The sequence below is a fragment of the Dermacentor silvarum genome, chromosome 1, assembly GCF_013339745.2.
Source record: "Dermacentor silvarum isolate Dsil-2018 chromosome 1, BIME_Dsil_1.4, whole genome shotgun sequence".
Classification (NCBI taxonomy): Eukaryota; Metazoa; Arthropoda; class Arachnida; order Ixodida; family Ixodidae; genus Dermacentor; species Dermacentor silvarum.
Window position 1 is genome coordinate 9,194,767 of NC_051154.1, and position 23,691 is coordinate 9,218,457.

Genomic DNA, 23,691 nt, shown 5'->3' on the forward strand with positions numbered 1-23,691 from the left:
CGACAGGCGGCTTCGTAAAGCCTTAGGCCTAATGCGTCGCTACCCTGACAACAACCGACATCCAAAAAAAAATCACCCAAAATGGCACAACAGGCAGCCTCGAGGAGACATTAGCTCTGCGAGGTGGTGCCAGGCCGCAATACCAGTCAGCCTGTAGCGATTTGCTAGTCATTCATATGGTGAGCCTGTGGTGAGCACATTCATACCAGCATCTCGGTCGCTATGTTGTGTGAGAGCACTCGCCCTTTCCATCTGCGCGCTTGTATTGGCAGCAAGTCCGACACCAACCGATAAACGGGTTGACCTGATCTCCCCAAGGATACACGGTAAACTCGCTCAGGCAACTCACCGCAGTTCGCACACACAAGCAGCTGTACTCCCACTCTTCTTTGTCCATCTTCTACTTCGCTGTTACATACTTTGCAACTGCTAGCAAGGCACTTGTCACCTCTAAACACAATGGGGAACAGTTTTCCATTGAACGGTAGGTCCGCGGCATTGGCGAATTCGGCGAGGAGAAAGTTTCGTTTTCATTCTGTTGCCGGAATGCGTGCTGGAACGGGCGTATACTGTAGTCTCACTTCTGCCTTTTTCCGGTCATGTTCTAGCTGATGTGGCTGCAAGATTTGCATGTCGTGACACACGTGGCTGCTGTCAGCAATGCTGTTGGCAGCTGGCAGTTTAACTGGTCCAGTGTTAGGCCTATTGCAGCATGCCCTGCGACTACACCACCCAGCGTCCTGAATGTCTTGAGTTGTTCTGGGGCGCTTCTTGAAGTTATCGGCGAGCGACCACCTCAGGCATTTTCTAAATCCCCAAATTTGTGCTTAATGCCGAACTTCTTCCCTAGCTGCACACGTTTGTAACTACACCAAAATAAAACGTGTGCACCGACACCCTACACACAGACAACATAACGTTGCTTGGCCACTCGGGTGGTATGCTGCTGTCACGTCCACCAAGTAGCTGATACGATTGCACGTTGGTGCATCTTGATGATGCATTTTTTGGGGTAGAAAGCCAATGAGCAAGGGCAGCCAGTGGTGGTAAGAAAATGCAGATGAGGGCCCACTCTTTCAAATGAGACCTGGATCACCACGATAACATGTGTGCAATGGCATCTGCACATCGCAGAAAAAGTATTTTAGCATGAATTTTGGCTCTAATTCACCTCAGAGGCGTGCTATAAGTTGATTTTACGGCAAAAATATTGACCCATGTAACGAGAAATAACATATTAGTACAAAAGGAGATACATAGTTTGTATGCACGCCACTGCTGGTCCGTTCCACTAGCACGTCCGCCATTGCTAGGTTAGAGTGACCTAGAATACTGGAACAGTGGCCAAAGCGGCGGGCAAATAGATGGAGGAGCGGGGAAACTTTTGTGGTTAGCAACCGCCAGAGGCACTGCTGTGCAAAACCCACGGGTGCCTCTACTTGGGAAGTGGCAGGCATCTGCACACACTGAGTAACATACGCTCTGTTGGGGGGTACAGTGCGATCCACTGTTAAAGGGAACATTCTTATGTGCAGCCCTCACTCTGGCGGCGCTGTACTTGCAGTGCCTGCTGAAGCTATGTCAGTGCACTGCACAGGTGTGTAGAAAGGTGCCAGCACCACTATAACCACAAGTCATCTGCTGCATAGCCAGGGAATTGTACACTTGCGTGTTCTACACTCAAGTGTTCCCTTTAACAGTGGACTGCACTGTACATCACTGCAAAATAATACCGATTCTGCAGCCGCTGCTGCACAAAGAAAAGGAAGCATTTTTACAAGGCCTGTCTGATTTTTACAAGGCCTGTCTGAAAGGTATACGACCATGCTCCCGGGAAAATGGAAGCGTCGCCTAGAGTTTTTGTCGTCCTAGTCCCTTTCAAAGTTGTTTCCTCCTGCTTCTACAGACGGAGTGCCACACTCTTTGCACTTACTGAAACAGTCCTGGAACCCCTCCTGAGGAAATGCTGCTAGGGCAGCCGGCGGGTTTCACAGGTTCAAAAGTGCGTTCGTTCAGGCGATATTAGAATTCCTAAGTACAGTCTACTTCCGGTAATTCGACTCTGACGTGACCAATGAAATTGGTGCCATTATCCGGCAGGTCAAATTAAGCAAGAGGTAGAAAAAAACTTGGTTTTGGTTTCGTATCCAATTGGACTGCGCAGGTAATTCTGGTAAAAATTTTATTGGGAAAAAAGAAAGGCTCGTTAGAATCGGGTAAATAATGTAAGCATTCATTGTGAGCTACCATTTTAGCTTGAAAACTTTCCTATGGCAGGCTGAAAGTATGCGTTTTCGGCAGAGTTGACATGTGTTCAACATATTCACTGTCCCCTAAGCTCGACCAAGACAGACGCTGCAGCTAGAGGGTTAGTGATTGGGCTGAACCATTGGGGTCAGGTGCGCGCGTGCTGACAAATCAAGTTCGAATTATCCTGCGAAGGCCAATCTAAGATCAAAATAATGAAAGTTTGGACCCATATCGTTGTATGTGTGCAGGCCAGGACCTTTGGTCAAGATTGAATTAATTAAGAAATTGAATTAACTGGAGTCAAATTAATACAAGGTCTACCGGATCAGTACTCGTTTAGGTTGACATTATTGAAACTGTAGAGAAATGTTAATGTCTGCTTTTTCCTAGCGATCAACATTGAAACTGTTTTGTCTGCGTCGACCATCATCTGCCAATATCAACATCACAGAGTTATTATTAAGGGCAATTTGGTCGCTTTGCTAATTTATTTCTTTGTATATCATGCAGTGATCAGTGTGTAGCATAATTTTGACATCAACTGTAGTTTTGTTAAAATAAAATCGGGAAAGGAGCCATAACAGCCCTGTGGAACACCCAACAAGACCTCAACAGTGCTGGAAGTGTATTTCTTGTAATTGAATTAACTTATAACAGCCTGAAAGGTAGTTTGCAATCCAGCGGGTTTTTATCCATTTATTTATAAGAAAGTTTAGCATGAGGAATGCAGTCATAGGCTTTTAAAAAATCTAAAAATATCATGCCATTAATTTCAATATAGCAAAGTTGGTAAAATCAGCATTTTACATTGCCATATAAGAATTTCGCTCCTTCGAAGTTCGACCTTGCATCCAATGAAGTACAGTGGTTGACTGATTTTTTTACATGAAAGGGGCATAAAAAACATCAGCACATAAAATCAGGCAGTAAAAAAAAATATAAAAATTTCAATACAAAAACATATATTTTTAATTGAATTTGAGTTTCGGTTTGATGGTGTGTCAGCGCTTCACAATGGCTGTGCGGCACTCGGAAAGCCGAAAACAATGCTCAACTACACATTGGTGTAAGCGAAGCTTTCATGTCTCCTTTGACGCTACAGGTTGCCAACATTGTTGCCCCGAGTAGGGCAATAATGGAGGTGCTGTGTTCACCTCAGCAAACTGCTCACAATACAGTCCAACCAATACAACATCAAAACCCATCGGACGCTGCTAATAAAGCTTCACTTTAACTCTTTCCTTACCGCGCCCATTGGGCATGGTTAGCTCTCTATCGGTGGTTTGAAACGCCGCTTTGGAGACTTTCCGCGCCGCTCATGGACATACTGTGCTATCGGACGTGAAGGAGGAGAACTATACTTTAGATTTCTAAGCAGTTTGCTTTTTTCCCATGAGGTGGTGATATTTAAGCGCGCTCCGAAGTTTCGCGATCGTCGAACCAACATACAAGTTGATTCTTTGGAGTCGGTAGCTATACTGAGGTTAAATATTGGTTGGCTACTTACAGTATAGACCACTTACAACGTAACCGCTTATAGTGCAGGACCTGATATAATAAGGTCTTTTCAGACTCCCGTTAATTTTCTCATAGCACTCTATGTATACGCGAATCGCTTATAGTGCAGTTGTGGGACACGAAATACCGGTTACAGTGCGGCTGCCTGGGAGTACGGAAGCTTGTGCGTTCTCTTCTCTTGGTTGCCCATGTGAGCTGAGCTTAACCTGGGCATCCTGGCTATAGAGGCATAAAAGGCAATGTAGCTGCAGACGAAAGCAGTAGTTTTTGGAATATATACAGGCACAAACATAGCTATCCGTCGCACAGGCCTAAATCCTTTCTTGCACCATGAATGGGGGAAATATTGGCAAAGGCAGTGGGATACTGAAGTGTCAAATAAGCTACCAAATAAGTCAAATAAGCTAGTCAAATAAGATCAAACCAAGAATAGGAAAATAGATATCCAAGAAAACAACAAGACACAAGAAAGTACTTCTTTTGCAGGTTACGGATAGGACATACCTATGGAACACATTCTTACCTCCTTACTGGAAGTGATCCTCCGACATGTGATAGGTGTGGCAACATTCTTACAGTCCTCCATGTTCTTGTCCAGTGCCCTGAAGTAAAAGCCCAGCGTAAAAAGTACTTTTATTCTGCATATTGTGAGCACATCCCTTCTCACCCAGGATTATGAGCCATAAGCCGCTTTTTGATTTTTAGCAGACGTAAACACTGTGCAAATCATCTGGCAGGTTATCTGTAGCGCAGCCTCGCCTTGCAGGCTGCAGCTGCAGTGCAAAAATTTTCACAGCATGTGCCTCTCAGCCCTTGACTTCAAGGACCCTCGTGAGGCACTAGTGCTATTGTAGACGTTTCATTATATCATCTCTGCATAGCGGAATGTTTATGGTCATAGCTCACATCATTACCCATTATCATTATTTTGATACTCATATATTTTACGCAATATACAGCGACTGTAGGAAGGCGTAAAAGCTTTCCTACAGGCACGTTTAATCTACCATTTGCAACTCATTGTCTACTCCATTTATAATACAGTAGAATTTCGATAAATGGAAATCGCTTAAACGGAACAGTCGCCTGTAATTTGGTTGGTTTTGTATTCAGATAGCGTAAAAAAACTTTTGGTAATCGGAACTAAAATTTTCGCGTCACCATGTAAACGGAACCGAAAATGAAATTTCTTGTCAAACCCATTGCCATGAGCATCAGTTTATTCTGGTTACAGGCTGTTATTTGTTGTTAGTCGTAAGCTTCATCTCGTTGCTAGTCAGCCGTGTTAGCGTAACGAATGCGCAGTTCTTGTGTTAGTTGTGTTAGCGCCGTTCTTGTTCTAGTCGTTTGGTCTTGGTTCAAGTCGCCAAGGTTACAGGGCTTAGCCCTCACCGCCTCGTTCGTGCCGTCGTGGTGCCATTCGTGCTTCATTGCCATGTTGGCCTCTTCTAACATCGGTGGCTTGTAAGCGCTCACGAAGTTGAGGCCTAGCCTCTGTTGTTTCAATGGCGGCACAGAAGCGTGCACACCATGCGCTTACGTTAGAAAAAAAGATGGACATCATTCTTGACTTCGAAAGCGGCTCTTACACGAAGTCGGCGCTCGCGACGAAGCACGGCGTCCCAAAAAGCAGCCTAATGAGGATCCTGCACGGCAAGGAGAAGCTTCGGGATGCCTTCGAACGTTCGCGATTCAGGCCCCAGAGGAAGCGTCTGCGACAAGGCGACCACGAAGGACTGGAGAAATGTCTCGTGTTGTGGCTTAGGAGAGTCCGGAGCCAGAACATTCCCATCAACGGACCACTAATCCGTCTTCTTGTGCAGTGAGGGCTGGTTGACAAGGTTTAAAGACAGAAATAGCCTCGTTTTCCGCACCATTGCAGGAGAAGCTGCAGCAGCTGATGCGACAGCGTGTCGCGGCTGGCGTGCAGGGCGGCTTCCGGAGATCATGCGTCAATTCAAGGACGATGACGTCTACAACGTAGATGAAACGGCGCTTTTTTTTTAAGCTCCTGCCAACGAAATCGATCACTTTCAAAGGTGAGAAATGCACAGGTGGCAAACTGAGCAAAGAAAGAATAACTGTTCTTGTAGGAGCGAACATGTCGGGCAGTGACAAGTTGCAGCTGCTTGTGATTGGCAAATCGAAAAATCCTCGCTGTTTTAAGGGCATAACTAATATGGCCGTGACTTACGATTCAAACTCAACAGCGTGGATGAAGCAAGCCCTCTTCAGCAAATGGCTGCACACCAAGGATGCGCGATTTTCGCTGCAGAAGAGGAAAGTACTTTTCCTTATTGATAACTGCCCTGGACATGGGACTGTAACAGGACTGAACTCGATTCAGTTGGAGTTTCTCCCGGCCAACACCACGGCACTGTTGCAGCCCATGGATCAGGGAGTTATTCAAGCCCTGAAAGCCCCCTTCCGTAAGGGTCTCCTGCAGAGGATGCTTGTTTGTATGAACCAGAATAAGGAATACAAGGTGGACATTCTTGGCGCCATTCACCTTATTGCCGATACCCGGAGGCAGCTGACTGCTAATACGATAGCAAATTGCTTTAGGCATGCAGGATTTTTTTCAAGTGACCAGTCATCCGACTTGCAGGATTTGCCTGAATGTGACAGTGAAGATGCCTTTGAGAGGCAGGAGGTAATAGAGCAGTGTGCTTTAAAGGAAATCCATCTGGACTTTGATGAGTACGTGCACATCGACAGTGATGGTGCAACTTGCCCTGAGAACACGGTGGAGAGCATTGTTGCTGAGGTGTGTGATGAAAAGGAAAGTGAGCTGGAAGAGGAATCTCAAAATTTCGGAAGGAACCAGGATCTGAAACGTTTGTCCAAAGCTTAAGTGCCATGGAAAAAACTATCCTAAAGATGCGGTTCCAAGGACTTAAACAAAGCAAAATTGGTGCACTTTTTAGTGCACAGTGACTAATTGTTGCCAAATAAACTTTGTCTCTTGCAGTTTTCTTGCGTTCTGAAAAATTATCAGGTGCATTAGAGTTCCGTAAATGGTATGAGTTCTGTTATGAGGTATGAGCTTAGAGTTCCATAAAATGGTATGAAAAGAGTATACTCACATAAATCTGCATTTTTGCACATCTCTCTCAGTAAACAGAACTCCTGTTAAATGGAACTAATTTTTTCGGTCCCTTGAAGTTCCGTTTATCGAGATTCTACTGTACATTGAGAACCCATCACCATATGTCATGGTGCTCTTTGGCCATATCTGGCCTTTGCGCCGATAAACACCATGTACGTATTATTATTAGGTTTCTGGCCCTCCACAACTAAAACACGATGAACTGAAGTCCTATTCTGTCAACTCGGGATTGGACAAAGGTATGGCACCCACAAATTTCTGCCGACTGGTAATGAACCTCCAACCTGTGGCAGATGTAGTGAGAGGCTGACCCGTCCTCTTGGAGTGTCAGGAAGCAGAAGCTGAGAGAAAGAAACACTTTTCTATTAAACACATCCCTCTCCATCCTGTAATGTTTCTTGGTGCAGAACCGTTTTTGACACCAAAGCAGTTCTAGATTTCTTAACTCTTTCCTTACCATGGGGAAAGTGGCTGTTTTTTGTGTGTTTGACTTGGGAATTTTTTGTGCAACAGTCAATAAGGTTACAGTGTCATGTAGTATATAAAAGTGAAGGTAAATGAGCGTGCTTTCAAATAATATTTATTTTTAAAGAATACAAAAAATGTTATTTGTGTTACGTCTGTGCAGCAGGTTGTGGCTGCCGACGATTTATTACAAATAAGGAAACATGAGCACGTTAAGCGGCAAAGCTTAGGCGTTGGAGTCAACAACTAGACAGCGTTCAATGCCTAGCTCGCGCTCGAGCCATCTCGTCCCGTGCATTTGCACGCGCACTTCGTTGTCGTCTTCTTCTAGCGCGACATGTCAATTTGCATTAAAAAATTCCTAAACAAAAAAAACCCAAAAAATTTTCAAAAACAATTTTAGTAAGAAGTAACATCTCTGGCAAAAAACTTTTTAGATGTCCAAAATATACAAATTGTTGATATATCCCTTGGCAACATTTCTTTAAAGAATTATACCCATAGATAAAGTACTCTGAGTTAAGAAAAATTACATGACGCATAGTGAAACATTCAAGTTCTTGGTTGGTCCTACTTGCGATTTCTTTTTAAAGAAAAATATTAATTTACAGCATAATAATATATACAAAAACACGAGTACTAAATGCATATTTCAAAAGTACATTTCGGAACAGAAATAGTGATTATAAAATATGTAATAAAAATTACCAAACACAAGTAAATAATGAAATTCACATCAAACTTTCCTAATGATAGACATCTTCAGAGAAAAAATTTCTCTACGTCGGTTTGTCAAGGATATGCGTCCGTGCATATTTGTTGGTGTTTATACATATAGCATGAACGACCTCCGCCGTAAAGGACAAGCAAAAAAAAATCAAGAGCTCTCGCCAACCGCTTCGAACCCCTATGGAGAGTCATCCCGAGGTCAATGCCCAAATCTCTCTGGGGCCAAAACTGGTGGCAGCATGTCTTGTGCAAATGAAGTGGATGCACCATAAATAAAGAAAATAATAGTTTGGACACCAACAGGGCAATTGAACCAGCTGTAGATATCAATAAACAAAACGGGAGACGAAAACAAAACTTGCCGGCAGGTAAGAGCTAGGGGGGTATTCTATAAGAGTCCATCTAGTGAACTGCCCACTTTGGCTGTCGCCGATTGGCTCTTGCTGAACAAGCAAGAAGGAGACTGGCTAGCTCCTTCTCGCTCGTGCTGCTGGAGCCAGTCGCAACAGCCGAAGGGGACAGTCTACTAGGTCGACTCTTACAGAATAGCCCTCCTGATATTCCCTGCTGATCTGCTGAAGTTTTCTCATCGGAACTAAACTCCAACGATGCGACATCGATGTCCGAGTCACCACTGCTCGAAAAGTCCAAAAGTCCGTTTCTAGGATCGTCGGGATCAAGCAAAACTGCTTTCTTTCGAGCGTGCGCAGTACCGAATGTCTACGCCTTCACGCCGCTCGAGTGCGCCTCAACCTTTGAGCCCGCGCACCCTTTAAAAATCTCCGCCGCGCGGTAAAAGTGTGAACCGCGCAGAAACGGAAACTCTACTTTGTATACGATCGCCGATATGGCGATATGGCGATCACCGAGTCCAGGAGCACAGAATAGGCGCTAAAAAACGTCGGTCACTGGTGACCGATGCCTGGTGCCGTGGTAAGGAAAGAGTTAAGCGACGTATTATATTTTATAAGCCCAAGAAATTTGTAGCACGTGCCTCCAAGCTCTTGGGTTGCAAGGGTTCTGTCAAGGCAGTAGTGCTTCTTACAAGTGCACTGTCGTTTACTGATATATTTAATATATGTTTTATTTATAGAATGTATCTTTCGTGTTCATGGTATACATCATTAGTCATTGCCATAATCTTATCACATATGCATTTTGCAGGTTTTACAATGGCTGTCTTAGGGCCCGTTTACAGCCGCATCATATCTACCTCTTGCAATTCACTACTATATTGCTAACTCATTAATACTAGCCTGGCACTCTTTGGCCATGCCTGGCCCTTGTGCCATAAAACCCCATATATCATCATGGTTTCGTTTTGTTCACTTCTTTCTTCGCACTTAGCTACTTCTGTTGCCGTCTGTTAATGCCTCTTGTTCTACTCGTCTATTTGGGCAGCTACCCAGTGACCCAAGCTGTTGTACAAGTGCGAACAGGAGGCACAGAAAGCATGCATTGTAGTGCACGTTAAAGAACTCCAGGTGGTCGAAATTTAATCCAGAGCCCTCCACTATGGTGTGCCTCATAATCAGAACTAGTTTTGGCATGTAAAACCCCCAGGAAGAAGTAATGAACGCTTATTTGTGCGAGTGTACTGCCCCCCCCTCCCCTTTCGTACAAGATGTTAACCCCTTGAAAATTTTTGGCTAACGCTGCCTATAATAGACCTAATAAGTGTGATCATGCTTATTTTCCTGCAATTTTTTTTTTGCAGGCAAACCGGTACAGCGAGGAAGCGCACAGCTTAGGAAGTTTAAACTGCACACGAGTTTCGGCTGAGCTCAAAATGGCCCGCTCTCTTGTTCGATTGTCTGAAATTCAAGCAACAGTACAAGAACAGAGGTAAGGAGGGCTTTCACTCGTGTCCTTTTTTTTTTTTTTTTTTTGTAATGATGGGGGAGTAAATGAAGCTGGTGCTTGCATCCCACAAGGAGCAATGCTGAAACTTTGGCTGGAATGTGCAGCGCCCTTGCGTACCATCAGCACACAGTCTGTTTTCCGCATGAGTCAGCATGATGTTTTGCTTATTCTTGTCTCTGTACATTGGTGCAGTTTTATATTGATTCTTTCGGAAAGTCATGCCTGCCTGATGACATTTTCGTCACACTTAAGTTTTCTTGGTCCATGGCATGTGAATCAAGGCACATTGCAGTGTAGGTCATGACAGGTGTTGCCAAGTGGAATAGTTGGTACAAATTTAGAGCTGCATGTAACACAAGCAAAAGGCAAGGCGTGAACACAGGAACAAGCAGGTGCCAAGATTGTGGCAATAAACTTAGCTCGAGTGTCTCTTCAGGTGTCATCTATTTAGGTGTCTAAATAGGTGCGATCCAGACTGCATCGAGAGTAAGCGGTGCACAAGCATTTCGCTTTTACTAAATGCATTCCATAACACTGCATGAACGTACAGCAAAAACAAATGCAGTTGGATATCTCACTGACAAAAAAGTAAGCGGGATGATAGGGAAAAGCATGTCTGCTCGGATGAAGACCCGGGTCTTGTGCAATGGATGAACAGGCCTTAGACATTCTCGAGCATTAATCTATCGCTTTAACATGACTTTAATATTTGCCTTTAGTGTCCCTTTAGGACAGCTGCAGTGGTTCTCTGAATGAATTTCCTAAAAAGCTGCAATAGCAGCTTTGCTGTAAAACTCTTTCTATGAATGGCTTGAGAGAAAGCAAGCTTGATGAAGAAATTGAACTGATGAGTGAACTGTGATGAAGAAATTGCTTCGGTCAGTAGGCACTCAAGTAACTTCTTCCTGTTCCACGAACACCCATCTGACAAACAATTTGTGATGCTTCTCATAATGCCTGCTGCCACAGCCGTGCACAAGAATGTTCCTGCATGCAAGAGGAAGCACCACAACTTGCCACACACACAAGATCTTGCAAACAGGTCTTTTATTGCTATTTTTAAATAAACAGTATTCTCTGGGAGTTTGAAAGCTGAAGATATAAATTGCTTTTGCCCAATATAATTTCACTTGTTTCATTTTCCTTTGTAAACAAGACTGTTCTCACATGCAATACTGATAAAGAGGAGTTGTGATGCAAAGAACCATTTTGCTAATAAGAATGTTTAGAAATTGAATCGATGATAGCTTTGTGGCAGATGATACCTGTGTGTCAAAAGGCATTGCAACACAACAAAATTAACGGTTCCTTGAGTCAAGACTGAGAGCATTCTAAACGTTGGGCAAGAGAAGAGTGTCCAAATGTTGGTTTGACATTGTTACCCTTAAAAGTCTAATTAGAATGGTATAAAACTCAGAAATCAATTTCTTTTAGAAAATTGCCTCTTTTCGACATGCAGTTCTCCTTAAGTGTGTTACTCTTGCCAGTGCAGTGCAGGGGTATGTACTGACAAGAAAAGTGATACTTCTGCAGCTGTTTTTTTGATGGAACAGCTGTTTTTCTGCAGCCTACCACTGAACTTATCAAAACGAACAGATACAGCCATTAATTACTTCTCGAAATATGTACATGGTGGCGGCCATGGTAATAGCATCACATCCTGCCTACTGGACAAAAGTTTTTCAAATCAAACAGTTCGTGGTATCAGTTCAGTTGGTAGTTGTTTTCTCAGTGAATGTTTTTTGTGTGTGTTAAATTGGTTAAAACTGGTGAGTTGACATTCATGTTATGACAATGTGTCAGTTCCTCTGTTTTTAAGAGACTACCTATCCGTGCAAAGAACTAACCCAAGTGATCTTGCACTTCTGGGGATACTGTGAAATGAAAAATTGAGGTTATCAGACTGTTGCAACACCACCATTTTATTCCTGCTTGTTCAAATTAACTTCCTAGAATGCATAATAGTAAGGTTACACATGTTACAAGCATGAGCTTTTGTATTAAGCACTGAAGCAAGCAGGTGTTGGGATACAAGATGTACTTGTGTTATCCCCTGTTCTATCTCCTTTGCACTGCTGTGTGTAAACATCTTGCAGTGCAGCAAAGCAGTGCACAGACCTGCCATGTGAGATGGGTTTGCAAACTAGTCTGTGAATGAATAGTAGACAACCCATCGACAGCGATGAGAGCTCTCACACCTTGGCTGTAGGTGAAAGCATTGGTCAGCAGCAGTGATCTGCTGAGTGCACTGTGCTGACATTTTTGCTTTACTTTAGTTGCTCCTCAGCATTTTGTCCTGGGTGTCTAATGAGCCACGGAAAAGGCTTAGCAACTTGGGTTGCATATGTTGACCATGTATTGGCTTATTGCCTTACCAATATTGGCATCTGCACAGAGGAATGAGAGAATGACTCAAGATGCAGCATAGATTTTGATGGTGTTCATCTTTCTGCCTGCAAAGCAGTTGCATTTGTGCTGTGCAGGAATTGTTGCAGAAAGGAGTGCAGCTTCTCTTTTTAAGCAACTTTGGCCTTCGTTTTTCATAGTACTACTTCGTGCAGGGAGGCACTAGCTAGAATGCAGCTAAGTTGTATCATGCCTTGTTTGTAATAATTGTGAAAGTACAGGAAGGTGTTTGACACATGTGCACTTGTTTTGTACAGTATGGTTACTTGGCAATGGAGGTTAGTTCTAGCAAGCAGCTACAGCCATCGATTGCATTTTGATAGCATACCTGTTGGGCAAAATGGAGTCCTTGTTTTGATTTGCTTTTCTTGCAGGTCCCTATTTTTACGACAACTAATTAAGGAGCTGGAGGAGCTGAAAAGCCAGGTGAACTTTATGTCTGACTCATAGTGAGTTTAGGTGAGTGCCACCTTCAGACTTGTCTTGAACAGGGCATTGTGGTCATGCAGGCATATGGTGTATGTACTATGTTCATTGATTGGGTCAAATGGCCCGCTTCAGTGGTGGAACTGATGTGCTAAAAGGAGCAGATATTGATACATGCTGTTACAAAGGCATACTTTTCAAGACAGTGTTTTCCTTGGCAAGCTGCCCCACTTTTCCATAAATTATGTGCCTGTTTCCAGCCTCTTTTGTGGGCAGATCCCAGAGATGCTGCAGTCTACCAGCACAGACTACCAACTTTATTGTATGAAACAACAGGTAGCCTTTATATAAGCAATATGCCACCCGGATGTGCAAAACTAGACAACCAGATTGCGACTACCAAATGAAGTGTGCACGCTATCTGTCACTAGTGAAAAAAATTGATACGACAGGGGAAAGCTCATCCTCAAGGCCATATTAAAAACAGATCAACAGCAAAACCGAAAAAAAGAAGATGAAAGAAAAAGATAACGAAAACAGATACATAGTAAAAACAAAAAAACTAACAAGAACAATTGACAAAAAGCATATGCGAAGTTAACAATATCTGACGCCAGTACGAACAGAAAAGCACATGATGATGAAAACATGACCAAAGGAGTGCAAAAAACTTTAAAACTTATGTATGGCCATCGAGAAAAGCAACTTCCCTGTCTGAGAGTAAAATTGAAGGTGAGCTTACGCACTTGTCCCTATGTTGCCTCATGAAAAAAGCTTCAACAATTTTCCTTTTTGTCTTGTCAAATGCTTTTGCCATGACCCCGATTTGATGGAACTGCAGTGAGCCGTCGCAACTCTGTATGAAAGCGGACTGCTGAAAGTGTAATGGCACTGAACATTCACAATGCATTATGCAAAGCCTTCTGCCATTTGCTCCTGAGTGCATGGGTATATTTATAAAAGATACATTCGTAATAGATATAAATCAGGGGTGCAGCAGCTACGCCAATTGTGCTGTTTGATACATTGCATGTCTCTGCGCCAAGTAGCACCAAAAGCGTGAAATATGCTGAAATTGCACCATGCTGCGCCAAAATGCCCAGCCTAGTTGCAAAAGTTCTCAGTCGCGCTTGATTTAGCAGAAAATAAAAGCCATATTAGCACCCTGCTGCCATTATCATCATTTTTGTGTCAGATGTTGCCATTCCAATCCAGTAATGGAGACGCAGCAACAGAAAGACGCGGGTAGAGTGTACTAGTAGTTGCATGGGCGTGCTTGGTGTTGGGTGCCCAGAGAGTTGTTCTTGCACTACTGCTTTCTGGTTGCAACGCAGCTTTTAAAGCGAATGGCTTTCATTGGCTGTTCTGGCCGTTTTCATGGTAGGTCAGTAGTACGGCTGTGGTCAAACTTGGGGAAGGGAAGGCGAGGAAACACGTCAAGGAAAAAGACACGTCCTCTCAGGCAGCTGAGTGTGAAGAGAGGGGATGTTTGTTCAGGTTATTCGCTTACAGTGAGAATTATTGTCGATGGTTTATGCATAATTTCTTCTCAGTTAAACTGCTCCAAATTTGGAATTTGGTGCTCCAAAATGGAGTTTTCTTTCGGCATAACCTGCTCCAAATCCCATTTTAACTGTTGCACCCATGATATAAATTCTACCTGTTTGAGGCAGTGGTGCTGCGTGAATAACTTAAAAACTTCTCGCATTGCAAAAGTAAAAGCTACACACTAGTATTGCTTATGTTCCTTATGATTGCCACCCCACTTACATTTATGAACGGTTTAGTGTATTGCTAGTAGCCTAACTTTTTTATCGTAAATTAGAATGTTTCTATAAGACAGTTACCTAAAATGGTCCTTTCTGGTCGTATCATTAAATGTTTGAACACAGAACAACATCTTATTCAACCAAAATCCCAGACACCTTCCTGTTGCCGCCATGCAGAACTAAATATGCTTTCATGATTTTGCCATGTTAAATTATATAACGCCCACATTGCTTAATCTGTCAATGTTCGACAAATAAATATGAGATTAATTAACCTTTTAGCCACAAGAGCCAGACAATTGACCGCAATGGAAGCCCGTCATCTGAGGAGCTTGTGACTGTTTTCAGACAGTTGATGCTATTAATTTTTACAGCGTAATTAATTCCCGCCAATTTAAAAAAAAATTGAAACTAATGTGGCAAGGAGCGTAACTCTCACGCCCATTGTAGATGCCCATGTTTAGCCTCACCATTAGGCGAGCATCAAGCGAGTGCCCCTTGCGATCTCACTTGCTCATGCTTGCTCGAAAGATGCATGTGCTGCTTCCACCCATTATCCTGAATGTAGAGTGTCAACCTGAGTGCAGTTAACTCTAGTTGTAGCAACAAATTTTTGGTTTTGTTATTACCATAAGTGGATCACACTGTAGTTCCCCTGGGTGTTGTCTTTTTGACTCTATATTTGGTACGAGCTCTGCTTGCAGAGACCAATGTGCTGAATCAAACAAGGTCCCATCCTGTCCGTGTGCACAGGTCAAGTTTTAAGGAACCAAGTTGCCACATGGAGCAACGCCGGCCGGACCCGGCGTGCAGCACCAGCAGCAGCCTGCCGAGCCACACCACCTCTTTTTTACACAGCGCCCGGTTTCGAGCAGTGCGCCCTCCCCAACCAGTCCTGCCGTCACAGCGGGGCGGTCGGCATGCTCGCCATTATGCCGAGTTCGTCGTCATCGGTCACGAGCGCCGAGTTCTGTACATAACACACTTGACGGGAGAAAAATGTTCTCAAATAAAAATTAGCCTCGTGGCCGCATGCGCGGTGAATAGCCACTCGGTGATGCAAGGAGTGGTCTGGATGTGCATAGCCTTCCGTGTGCCTTGCACGCTTGTGGACATTTTGGTAATTTTGACAAAAGGCTGGCACATCTGTCTGGCTGCCATGTGTGTGTTGTACATATAATGCGCAACCCCGGTCATGCACGACCACTCTCCCGGGTTTCTCTGTTTCCTTTGTTGTATATTTCGATAGCATCTTGAAAAGGGGTTTCAGTCCTTGGCTGAAACCAGCACTTGCAGTGTACATAACATCTCTGTCTCTGCTCTGTGTGTGTGTGTTTTTTCATCACTGCGCATTGGGGTAACTGTACTACATGGTTTTTCATACTGGAGGTATGCGGTTGAAGGAATGGACATTTAATAAACTGACGTGTGCAATGCTTTCTCAATTCTGATACTTGAGCTTGTCCCATGTGTGGGATGCTGGCGTACAGTGCACACCTTCTCTTCCTCTGCGTGTCCATGCTGTGCAAAGCTGGTCGGGCTGTGGTTGGCAACTTAAAAACATTGCACAACACACCAGCACTTTGATTCTGCTAGCCAGTTGTTTTACGTTGCAACCAGGTGTGCGTCCAAAGAGACAGCCCAACAACCAGTTTTCTTGCTCTGTGCACTTTGTTGATGGGCTCCATTACTGTTTAGCCTGAAGCTGTGTTGTGTTCAGAGGTGCAGTAAGCCACTGCTGTAAAAGATTAGTGCTTTCCATTTCTTCCGTGTTGGGCCTCTTTTGTTGGACAAATGGAGTAGCGCTGCTTTACAAATGTCAAGAAATGCCGAATGACCTGTCTTTCCTTCTGTTTTCTTCAAGTGCCCACACCACAGATTTGTGACATACTGCTAATGGGATTGAAAGCAGGGGTACTTTTATTTTCCTGGTGTCCATACATCTTTCCTTTTCTCGCCTAGGTGACATTTATGAAAAATATACAATGCTTCAAAAGGAGTGTAATAAACCGAGTTTGTTGCGCAGCTTTGAGTCAAACTGTTTGTATGCACTTGGCTTGCTGCCGCATGTGTGCTGGTTGGTGAGTTAGCCCTGGGGCCGGCTCCAGCATGACAGTGCACACATGACAGTGCACTGCCTGCAATGCGTACTGCACCTCTCCGCTTGTTTACCTGCAAGTTTGTAGCATTGTTCGTAAGCAGACCTGTGGTGTAAAACAAAGTAGGGAGTCATGCTTGCATCTGTTGTGCAAGTGAACGCAGCTTGCGTAAAGGACAACTACGGCATTTTTTTTACCCTTTCAAGGTCATGGCATTTTTTTGATTCCCGAGGCCCCCCTGTCACGCTTCTGATAGATTTATTCCATAAATTCGAAAATTATCGCCCTAAAGGCGAAGCAATGAATGCGATAGCAACACAGCAATGTCGTACGAAGTAAGGTAAGCGGCTTTGGTAGCAATATGAATTGTAGTAAACATGAGCTGATTAAGTAAGCAGGTGTGCTGCGGCGTGAGTAGACCGACATGAAGAGACACTCGATGACCATGAGAAGGCGCGTGTGAAAGGTGGTGTTGATGAGAAGCGCTTCCCGTGGGCAGCGCGTGCGAAGGGACACACCTGTAGCGCTGCACTGCCGATCCGGGCAGCATTGCATGTGTAGCGTGCGTTGGAAATTGTGGCCCGACTATTACTAACTGAATGAACAAGCGTGGTGTGAGTGCGCACAAACAAACATGAATAGATCACACTGAATGACTGCAGACAACGACTGTCAAAATGCTGGCAGCAAGCGCATACACCGCAGCGGGCGAAGGTACGTGCGGTCTATCGCTTCAACGGAAACTGAGCAGCGAATGCACAGCGCATAAAGGTCAGAGCCGTGTGGAGATAAGAGATGGTGCGGGCGAGCGACGAGTGCGGTTGGCAGAGTAGAAGTGCGCCCCCCCCCCCCCCCCTTGCTCCCTCCGGCGCTGGCTTCCCGCTTCCTTGCTTGCGCGTGGGAGATTGAGTGCGTTCGCTCTCCGTGATAGCACGCGTCCCCGCACACTTCTGCTCGGGCATACGGCGCGCGGCAAAGATTTTATCTATATGGGACCTCACGGCGATGCCGACGGCAGAAATCCGGTTGAAGTGTCCGTATAATTGCTATCGCAATAATAAGCAAAAAAGCGCCAAAACGAAATTGAAACCTGACCGAGCATCCGAGCGAACATCTTTGTGTGACGTCACAAGCGGCATACCAATGGAGCGTGGAAAACGAAAGCGGTGAAGAGCAGACGCTCGGCTGATTCGTGACCGCGGTGGACCATTGGCACAACGTCTATGGCTGAAAATGTCAACTGCACCAGCTCTTCGGAGCTGTCAAACAGTGATGGCTACTATTCCGACGAATTCAGTAAATATGAATCGCCGTTCGCATCCGACCAGCTGCCACAAGAGACAGCGCCCAGCGTGCCATATCGCGCTGCAACATAAAGACCAAGGGTAGCCCTAACCATTGATTTGTTACGTGCTGTTTGCTATTTTAGGTATTTTATCCTTTCTCAGGGAACCGTTTGGCACACTCCCTATAAGATGTTCTGGAGCGCTGCTTTCCGCATTTGTATGTCGATTTATATAGCGCACAATTTTCCCCGGAACACCGGTGAGTCCAAAGCACTGGCCGGTTCAGTTGTTTATATCGGCATGTTACAGGCGACCGCTCGTCGTGCGCTTGAAATATAATACAAGCCACGCATCAGTGACATCAAATCATGTCAGAACATAGCGGAACACGAAGATTTTGTGCACTCTTTAGTCGCTCTCTAGTCGCGCTGCTATGAGCGACTGGACACCTTCGAAAACAGCGAGCGGGAGACCTTAGTGCACGTTCTTCGTACTCCTTTCATGTACGCAATTCATGTGTTTCATAAAGTAGACATAGATTAAGACTTTGCGCCTACGATCACTCATTTAGATAACGCGTAAGGTAGTTTTTGCGCGGAAACGCCGATGCCAGTAGTGACACCGTTGGCAGCTGAACACTGTGGTTTACACGTCTGTATCGAAGGTGCCTCCGCGCTTGTTGCCCATTTGGGATAAGAGACAAATAGTGCACCTCGGAAGCTTAATAATGAGTCCGCATAACAATACATGAAAATACACCCATGTGCGTAGTCAATTTAGGGAAGTGCCGGCGAAGGCGACTGGCAGTGTTCTGTTAGAGTGACCTAGAATATGGGAGAGTGTCCAAAGCGCCACGCGAATGCATGGGAGGAGCAAGGGCCTTTTTTGTGTGAACTCCCGCGCCGCGGCGCTGCTGTACCGGACCCTTTTGCTGCACCACCCTTTTGCACAGGATGGCATTCACTACAGTGGTGCCACGGGCGGGAGGGTAGGTAGTAGGATAGGGCGCCAAGCTACGGCTTTTTTGGGGGGACCCAGAGCCCTAAGACCACCAGTGTAGACAAAGACGGACCCAGAGAGGCCCCAAGATTCAAGAAACGTAGAATCGGTAGGAGAAGAAATAGACGTAAGCACCAGGGGCAAGGTCATTCTGACATAGGGTACATTAACGTGCAAGGTGGCAGGAATAGGCTGAAGTGGGAGGAGATAGACGAGCAACTAAGGCAGGAAAAGCTGATGGTATACGGTTTTGTGGAGACTCATCTTAGGGACATGGAGCAACCTCCCTGTAATCCTGACTATGCATAGGAATATTGCAATAGAACAGAGGGCAGCAGAAAAGGGGGTGGAATTAGTGCATTCATTCATAAAAGTATGAATTGGCAAAGGGTCAAACAGGAATGCAAGGAGCACTTATGGCTAAAAGGGAAAGTTGCAGGAGAGCAGACATTCCTTGGCTTTGTATACCTGTGGACAGGAGCAAATGCCAAGGAGGAAAACAAAAAAAAAAAATGCTGGAATGCATATCAAGTGACATTAATGAGCTAGGAGAAGGGTGCGAGATTATTATACTAGGAGATATGAACGCACACATAAAAGACATGGATGGGTACACAGACTCAACAGGCAACATGATGCTGGATATGTGTGAAATGCATGACTTAGTTGTATGCAACAGTACTGAGAAGTGTAAAGGGCACATAACATGGGAGGTAGGGAGCCTGCAGTCGACGATAGATTATGCACTAATGTCACATAGGATGCACAATAGGCTAAATGTAATGAGCATAGATGAATATGGCTCCAGAAGTCTAGGTAGTGATCACAAACGTATTAAGGTGAGTTTTAGAAGGGAAATGAAAGTAGGTAGGAGGCAAGATGAACAGCCAGGTGGGATATTTTACTCGGAAAAACAGCTTGAAATAGCAACCCAGCAAATTGAGGAAGTAATTTCAGAGAATGCAAAAACAATGGACATATGCAAATTTAACAGGGCTATTTGAGCTAGAGCTTACTAAGGTCGGGACAAAAGGGAACAGAAGACTTAAACCCAAGAGCTGGTGGGATGAGGAGATTAAGAAGGCCATAGAGAAACGTCAGGAAGCATCCAGGGAACGCAGATATTCAAAGCAGAGGGGTGAACCAGAAGCTGATGTAGGCAGAAAATGGAATAACTTTTTAAACTGTAGAAGGGAAGCATCCCATTTGATCAATGAGAAGATCAGAAGAAAGGGGAGCCAATGGTTGTCAGAAGTAAACAAAAAGGATAGAAAAGCAGCGAAGAAATTTTGGAAACATCTCAACTCCTTGAGTAATAAGACTAGCCTAGAGCAGAGGTTTATAGTTACAGCTCAAGGTGTTAGACTAGAGGGAGATGAGGCAGTGGAACATATAAGAACAATGATGACAGAAAAATTTAAAGAACGAAACATAGCATGTGCTCAATCAGGTGAGGATGGACTAGTCAGTGCAGTGGCTCCACTGGCACAAAGCGAGTGGGAAAGGGCAGAGAAGAGGGTTCCTAGTAGCACGTCGACAGGTCCTGATGGCATCCCAATTATGTTGATAAAGACATTGGGCCCAAAATCTAAGAAAGCATTAAGAGAGGCAGTGAGCAAAACGATAATGGACGGTAAAGCCCCCGACGGATGGAGACTGAGCAGGATGAGCATGATATATAAGGGAAAGGAGGACAAAGCCGACATAAACAACTACCGTCCCATAACAGTGACGTCAGTGGTTTACAGGGTTGTGATGCAGATTATAAAGGACAGACTGCAAGCATGGGTGGAGAGCGAGGAGGTGCTGGGGGAACTACAAAATGGGTTCTGGAAACAAAGAAGGTTAGAAGATAATCTGTTCTCATTGACACAATGTATTGAAATAGCAGAAAAGGAACACAGGCCCCTATGGCTTGCATTTCTGGATATCTAGGGAGCCTATGACAGTGTAATCCAAAAGGATTTGTGGGACATACTGGGCACTCTAGATGTGGAACATCTTTTAAAAGATATCTATAAAAGTAACAAGGTGCTTATAAAATGGGAAAACAACGTATCTGGGCCGGCCTATAGAGATACAGCAGGGGCTTAGGCAGGGGTGCCCTCTGTCACCTCTGTTGTTCATGCTGTATTTACAAGGATTAGAGAAAAAATTATAGAGGAGCGAACTTAGCTTCAACCTTTCCTTTTTCAAGCAAGGAGAATGGATTAAACAGTCATTACCAGGACTGATGTATGCGGATGACATTGTACTCATGGCTGAAGCAAGGAAGACTTGCAGAGATTAATGGACATCTGTGGTAAAGAGGGAGATAGCTTAGGTTTGAAGTTTAGTAAAGAAAAATCGGCAGTCATGATTTTTAATGATAATCAGGGCAGCGAGCATAGCCCACGAAACACAAAACGTCTGGAAAACTTCTCGGAACGGCTACAAACGGCTATAGATGTGTTGGTCTACGCGAAGACGTTAAACAGATGTTGCTGGTAACATTATGTAGCAGGAAGCACGGTTAATCAAATATGCTATTGTGTTTCAGCTGTGGTAACAGCCCACCTCTGGCGTCACCGGAGTATGCTTTGGTGAACGCCTTGAGAGCGTATAACTCAAGAACTTTTTTAGGTGTTTTTGTCGGAAAATGTGCGACATGCTTGGGCGTGCGCATGAAAGTGAAACAGATTTAAAATGCGCGTGCCCGACACGCAGCGTTACATTCCGTGCGACTTTAACAAGCCATATGTAATCAGTTAACGTCGCATCATATAGCCTTTCGCTGCTTTCTCCCTTTGGGTGAACAAGCAGAAAATGCCTGCGGGGTTATTTGATTCCTTTCCGATTTTTTCAATGGATGAGCCCGTCACGACAGTCAAAGTTTAGAAAAAAGAAAACGGCCGGGGGCCGCCGGGCGCACACGTGCGCACCCGTTCAGCGTCCTTTCCTTTCCCTTTGCGTGAACAAGCGGTGAAGCCGGAATTGCGATACCAGCTATCGTCACCAACAGATCTGGCCGCGCGCAGTCGCAGACGTGCGCTCCGTTTGAGCGAACTGCTATCTGCTCTTGGACCACGTGACTTGTGGCGCGCTGAAGTTTCCGCGAGCGATTCAAAGAGCCGTGCTCATGCTCGCTCGCCAGTGCTCATGCTTCTCTTCCCAAGTCTTTTGCTCACGTTCAAGCCTTGACCAGCGCCTGCAGATACGGTGCAGTTCCTTACGGTACGTAAACGTTTACCTGCTACAACTTGCACGCCACTTTTGTTTTGGCGGGCCCGTGCTGGCGCGAAGTTTACACTCGAATATATTTGCATGCACGGTATGTAGCAGAACGTTCTTTTGTGATCTGGGAGGTAAAGCCGGCGTTTCACATAATTGGTTGAATGATTACAGAAATTCTAGCTGCGTGCGGCCTTTAAGATGGCAGCAGCGTGCTGCATTGCGTAGTATACCGGGACTAAGCTCTCTTGGCTTCTCCTCTGTGTAGCTTCCAGCACGCTAGCAGGCAGGAAAGTAGTATTGCATTGGTGTGGAAACTTCACTTCTAGTTGGAGGATTGGAAAACTTTTTTGCGGCATGAGATTCGTGAGACGACGTCCTTTAATATAGTGAGGCCATTCTATGATTAGTTAAGTGTTTATGGTCCCTTCAGAAAGAGAATGGTCTTATTTGACATGTGGTACAATACCCCAGGGATATTGTAAGAGACACTCGGAAGGAGCAGTTGCCGGCCTTGATTTTCAGGCTAAGCCCACCTGTTGCTACAACTCACCAACACCACTACTTAAATAAAAGTAGCGTACTCTTGTAAGAGATTTGTTTGCAAACCATCTAACTGCTAATGACTCACTGCAAGTCGTGTGTGCATCAAATCATTTGCCAGTTTAATTTCACTCTACAGTAGCTTTTTCATATCATATCTGCAACATAATTCTGAACGTCATCGTACCGCATAAGATTTTGAGAGAAAGTATTGCTTAATTTATGAAGTAAATGTGACCGAGGTAAAACAACGGCACATATGTTGCTATTTGAAATACCGAATCGCGCGTCTTTATTGTAAATCAAGTGTGGCTTACTCACTTTTTTTCTTCACTGTTGTATTACAGAGTGAACTTCTGTGGGCAGCCAGCGGTATCCAAGAGGGAAGGGACCTGGATTGCTGTGGTTACTGCAGCTACGTCTTATTTTCGGTGGTCACCTTTTCTACTGTATTAAAAAAAATTGTAAAATAATTCTGCATGTCCTTTAATTTATTGCTCAAGAAATCCGCTTTCTCACAAGGTCAGGCAATTTTTTTCTGCATGTTGTTATGCTCATTTGCTTTGGATGTGTATTGCACATTTGATATACGTTAAACAATTTTATGCAAGTTATTATAAATAATATAATGTAATGCTTCAATTTAATTTTCAGTTCTATATAGCAACATGTGTACTATGAAGCTAGCATACGGATGCATGGTATGCGGAAGAAGTGGCCAATAATTTTGCTTACCACGTCACTGTAGAATGACAATCTATAAATATTGCTTTAAAGACGGCTATAAAAGCCTGCATATTGTTTCTGAAGCCATTATACGTTATGACTTCGGAAACAATATGCAGGCTTTTATAGCTTAATTAAGAATTTTGTTAGACATCCCCAGAATTCTGTTACAATTTATAACAGAATTCTGGGAACGTCTAATAAAATTATTAACTTGGTCTTGTCAAGATGTTATATAAAAGCCTGCATATTGTTTCCACAGCCATAATTACAGAATTCTGGGAACGTCTAAT

General features: G+C 44.4%; 1 protein-coding gene across 8 annotated transcripts in view; it reads left to right on the top strand.

Annotated features, from left to right (window-relative positions):
- Positions 1-16,560, top strand: part of LOC119456537 (WW domain-containing adapter protein with coiled-coil homolog) — a 214,299-nt gene extending 197,739 nt beyond the window's left edge. For all 8 annotated transcript variants that reach the window (XM_049664768.1, XM_037718372.2, XM_037718377.2 and 5 more), the window contains 3 exons: positions 9,789-9,916; positions 12,715-12,799; positions 15,289-16,560. In XM_049664768.1, the coding sequence (XP_049520725.1) occupies positions 9,789-9,916; positions 12,715-12,790 (204 nt within the window). In that variant the 3' untranslated portion in view covers positions 12,791-12,799; positions 15,289-16,560. The remainder of the gene's footprint in view (positions 1-9,788; positions 9,917-12,714; positions 12,800-15,288) is intronic.
- Positions 16,561-23,691: the final 7,131 nt, after the last annotated feature.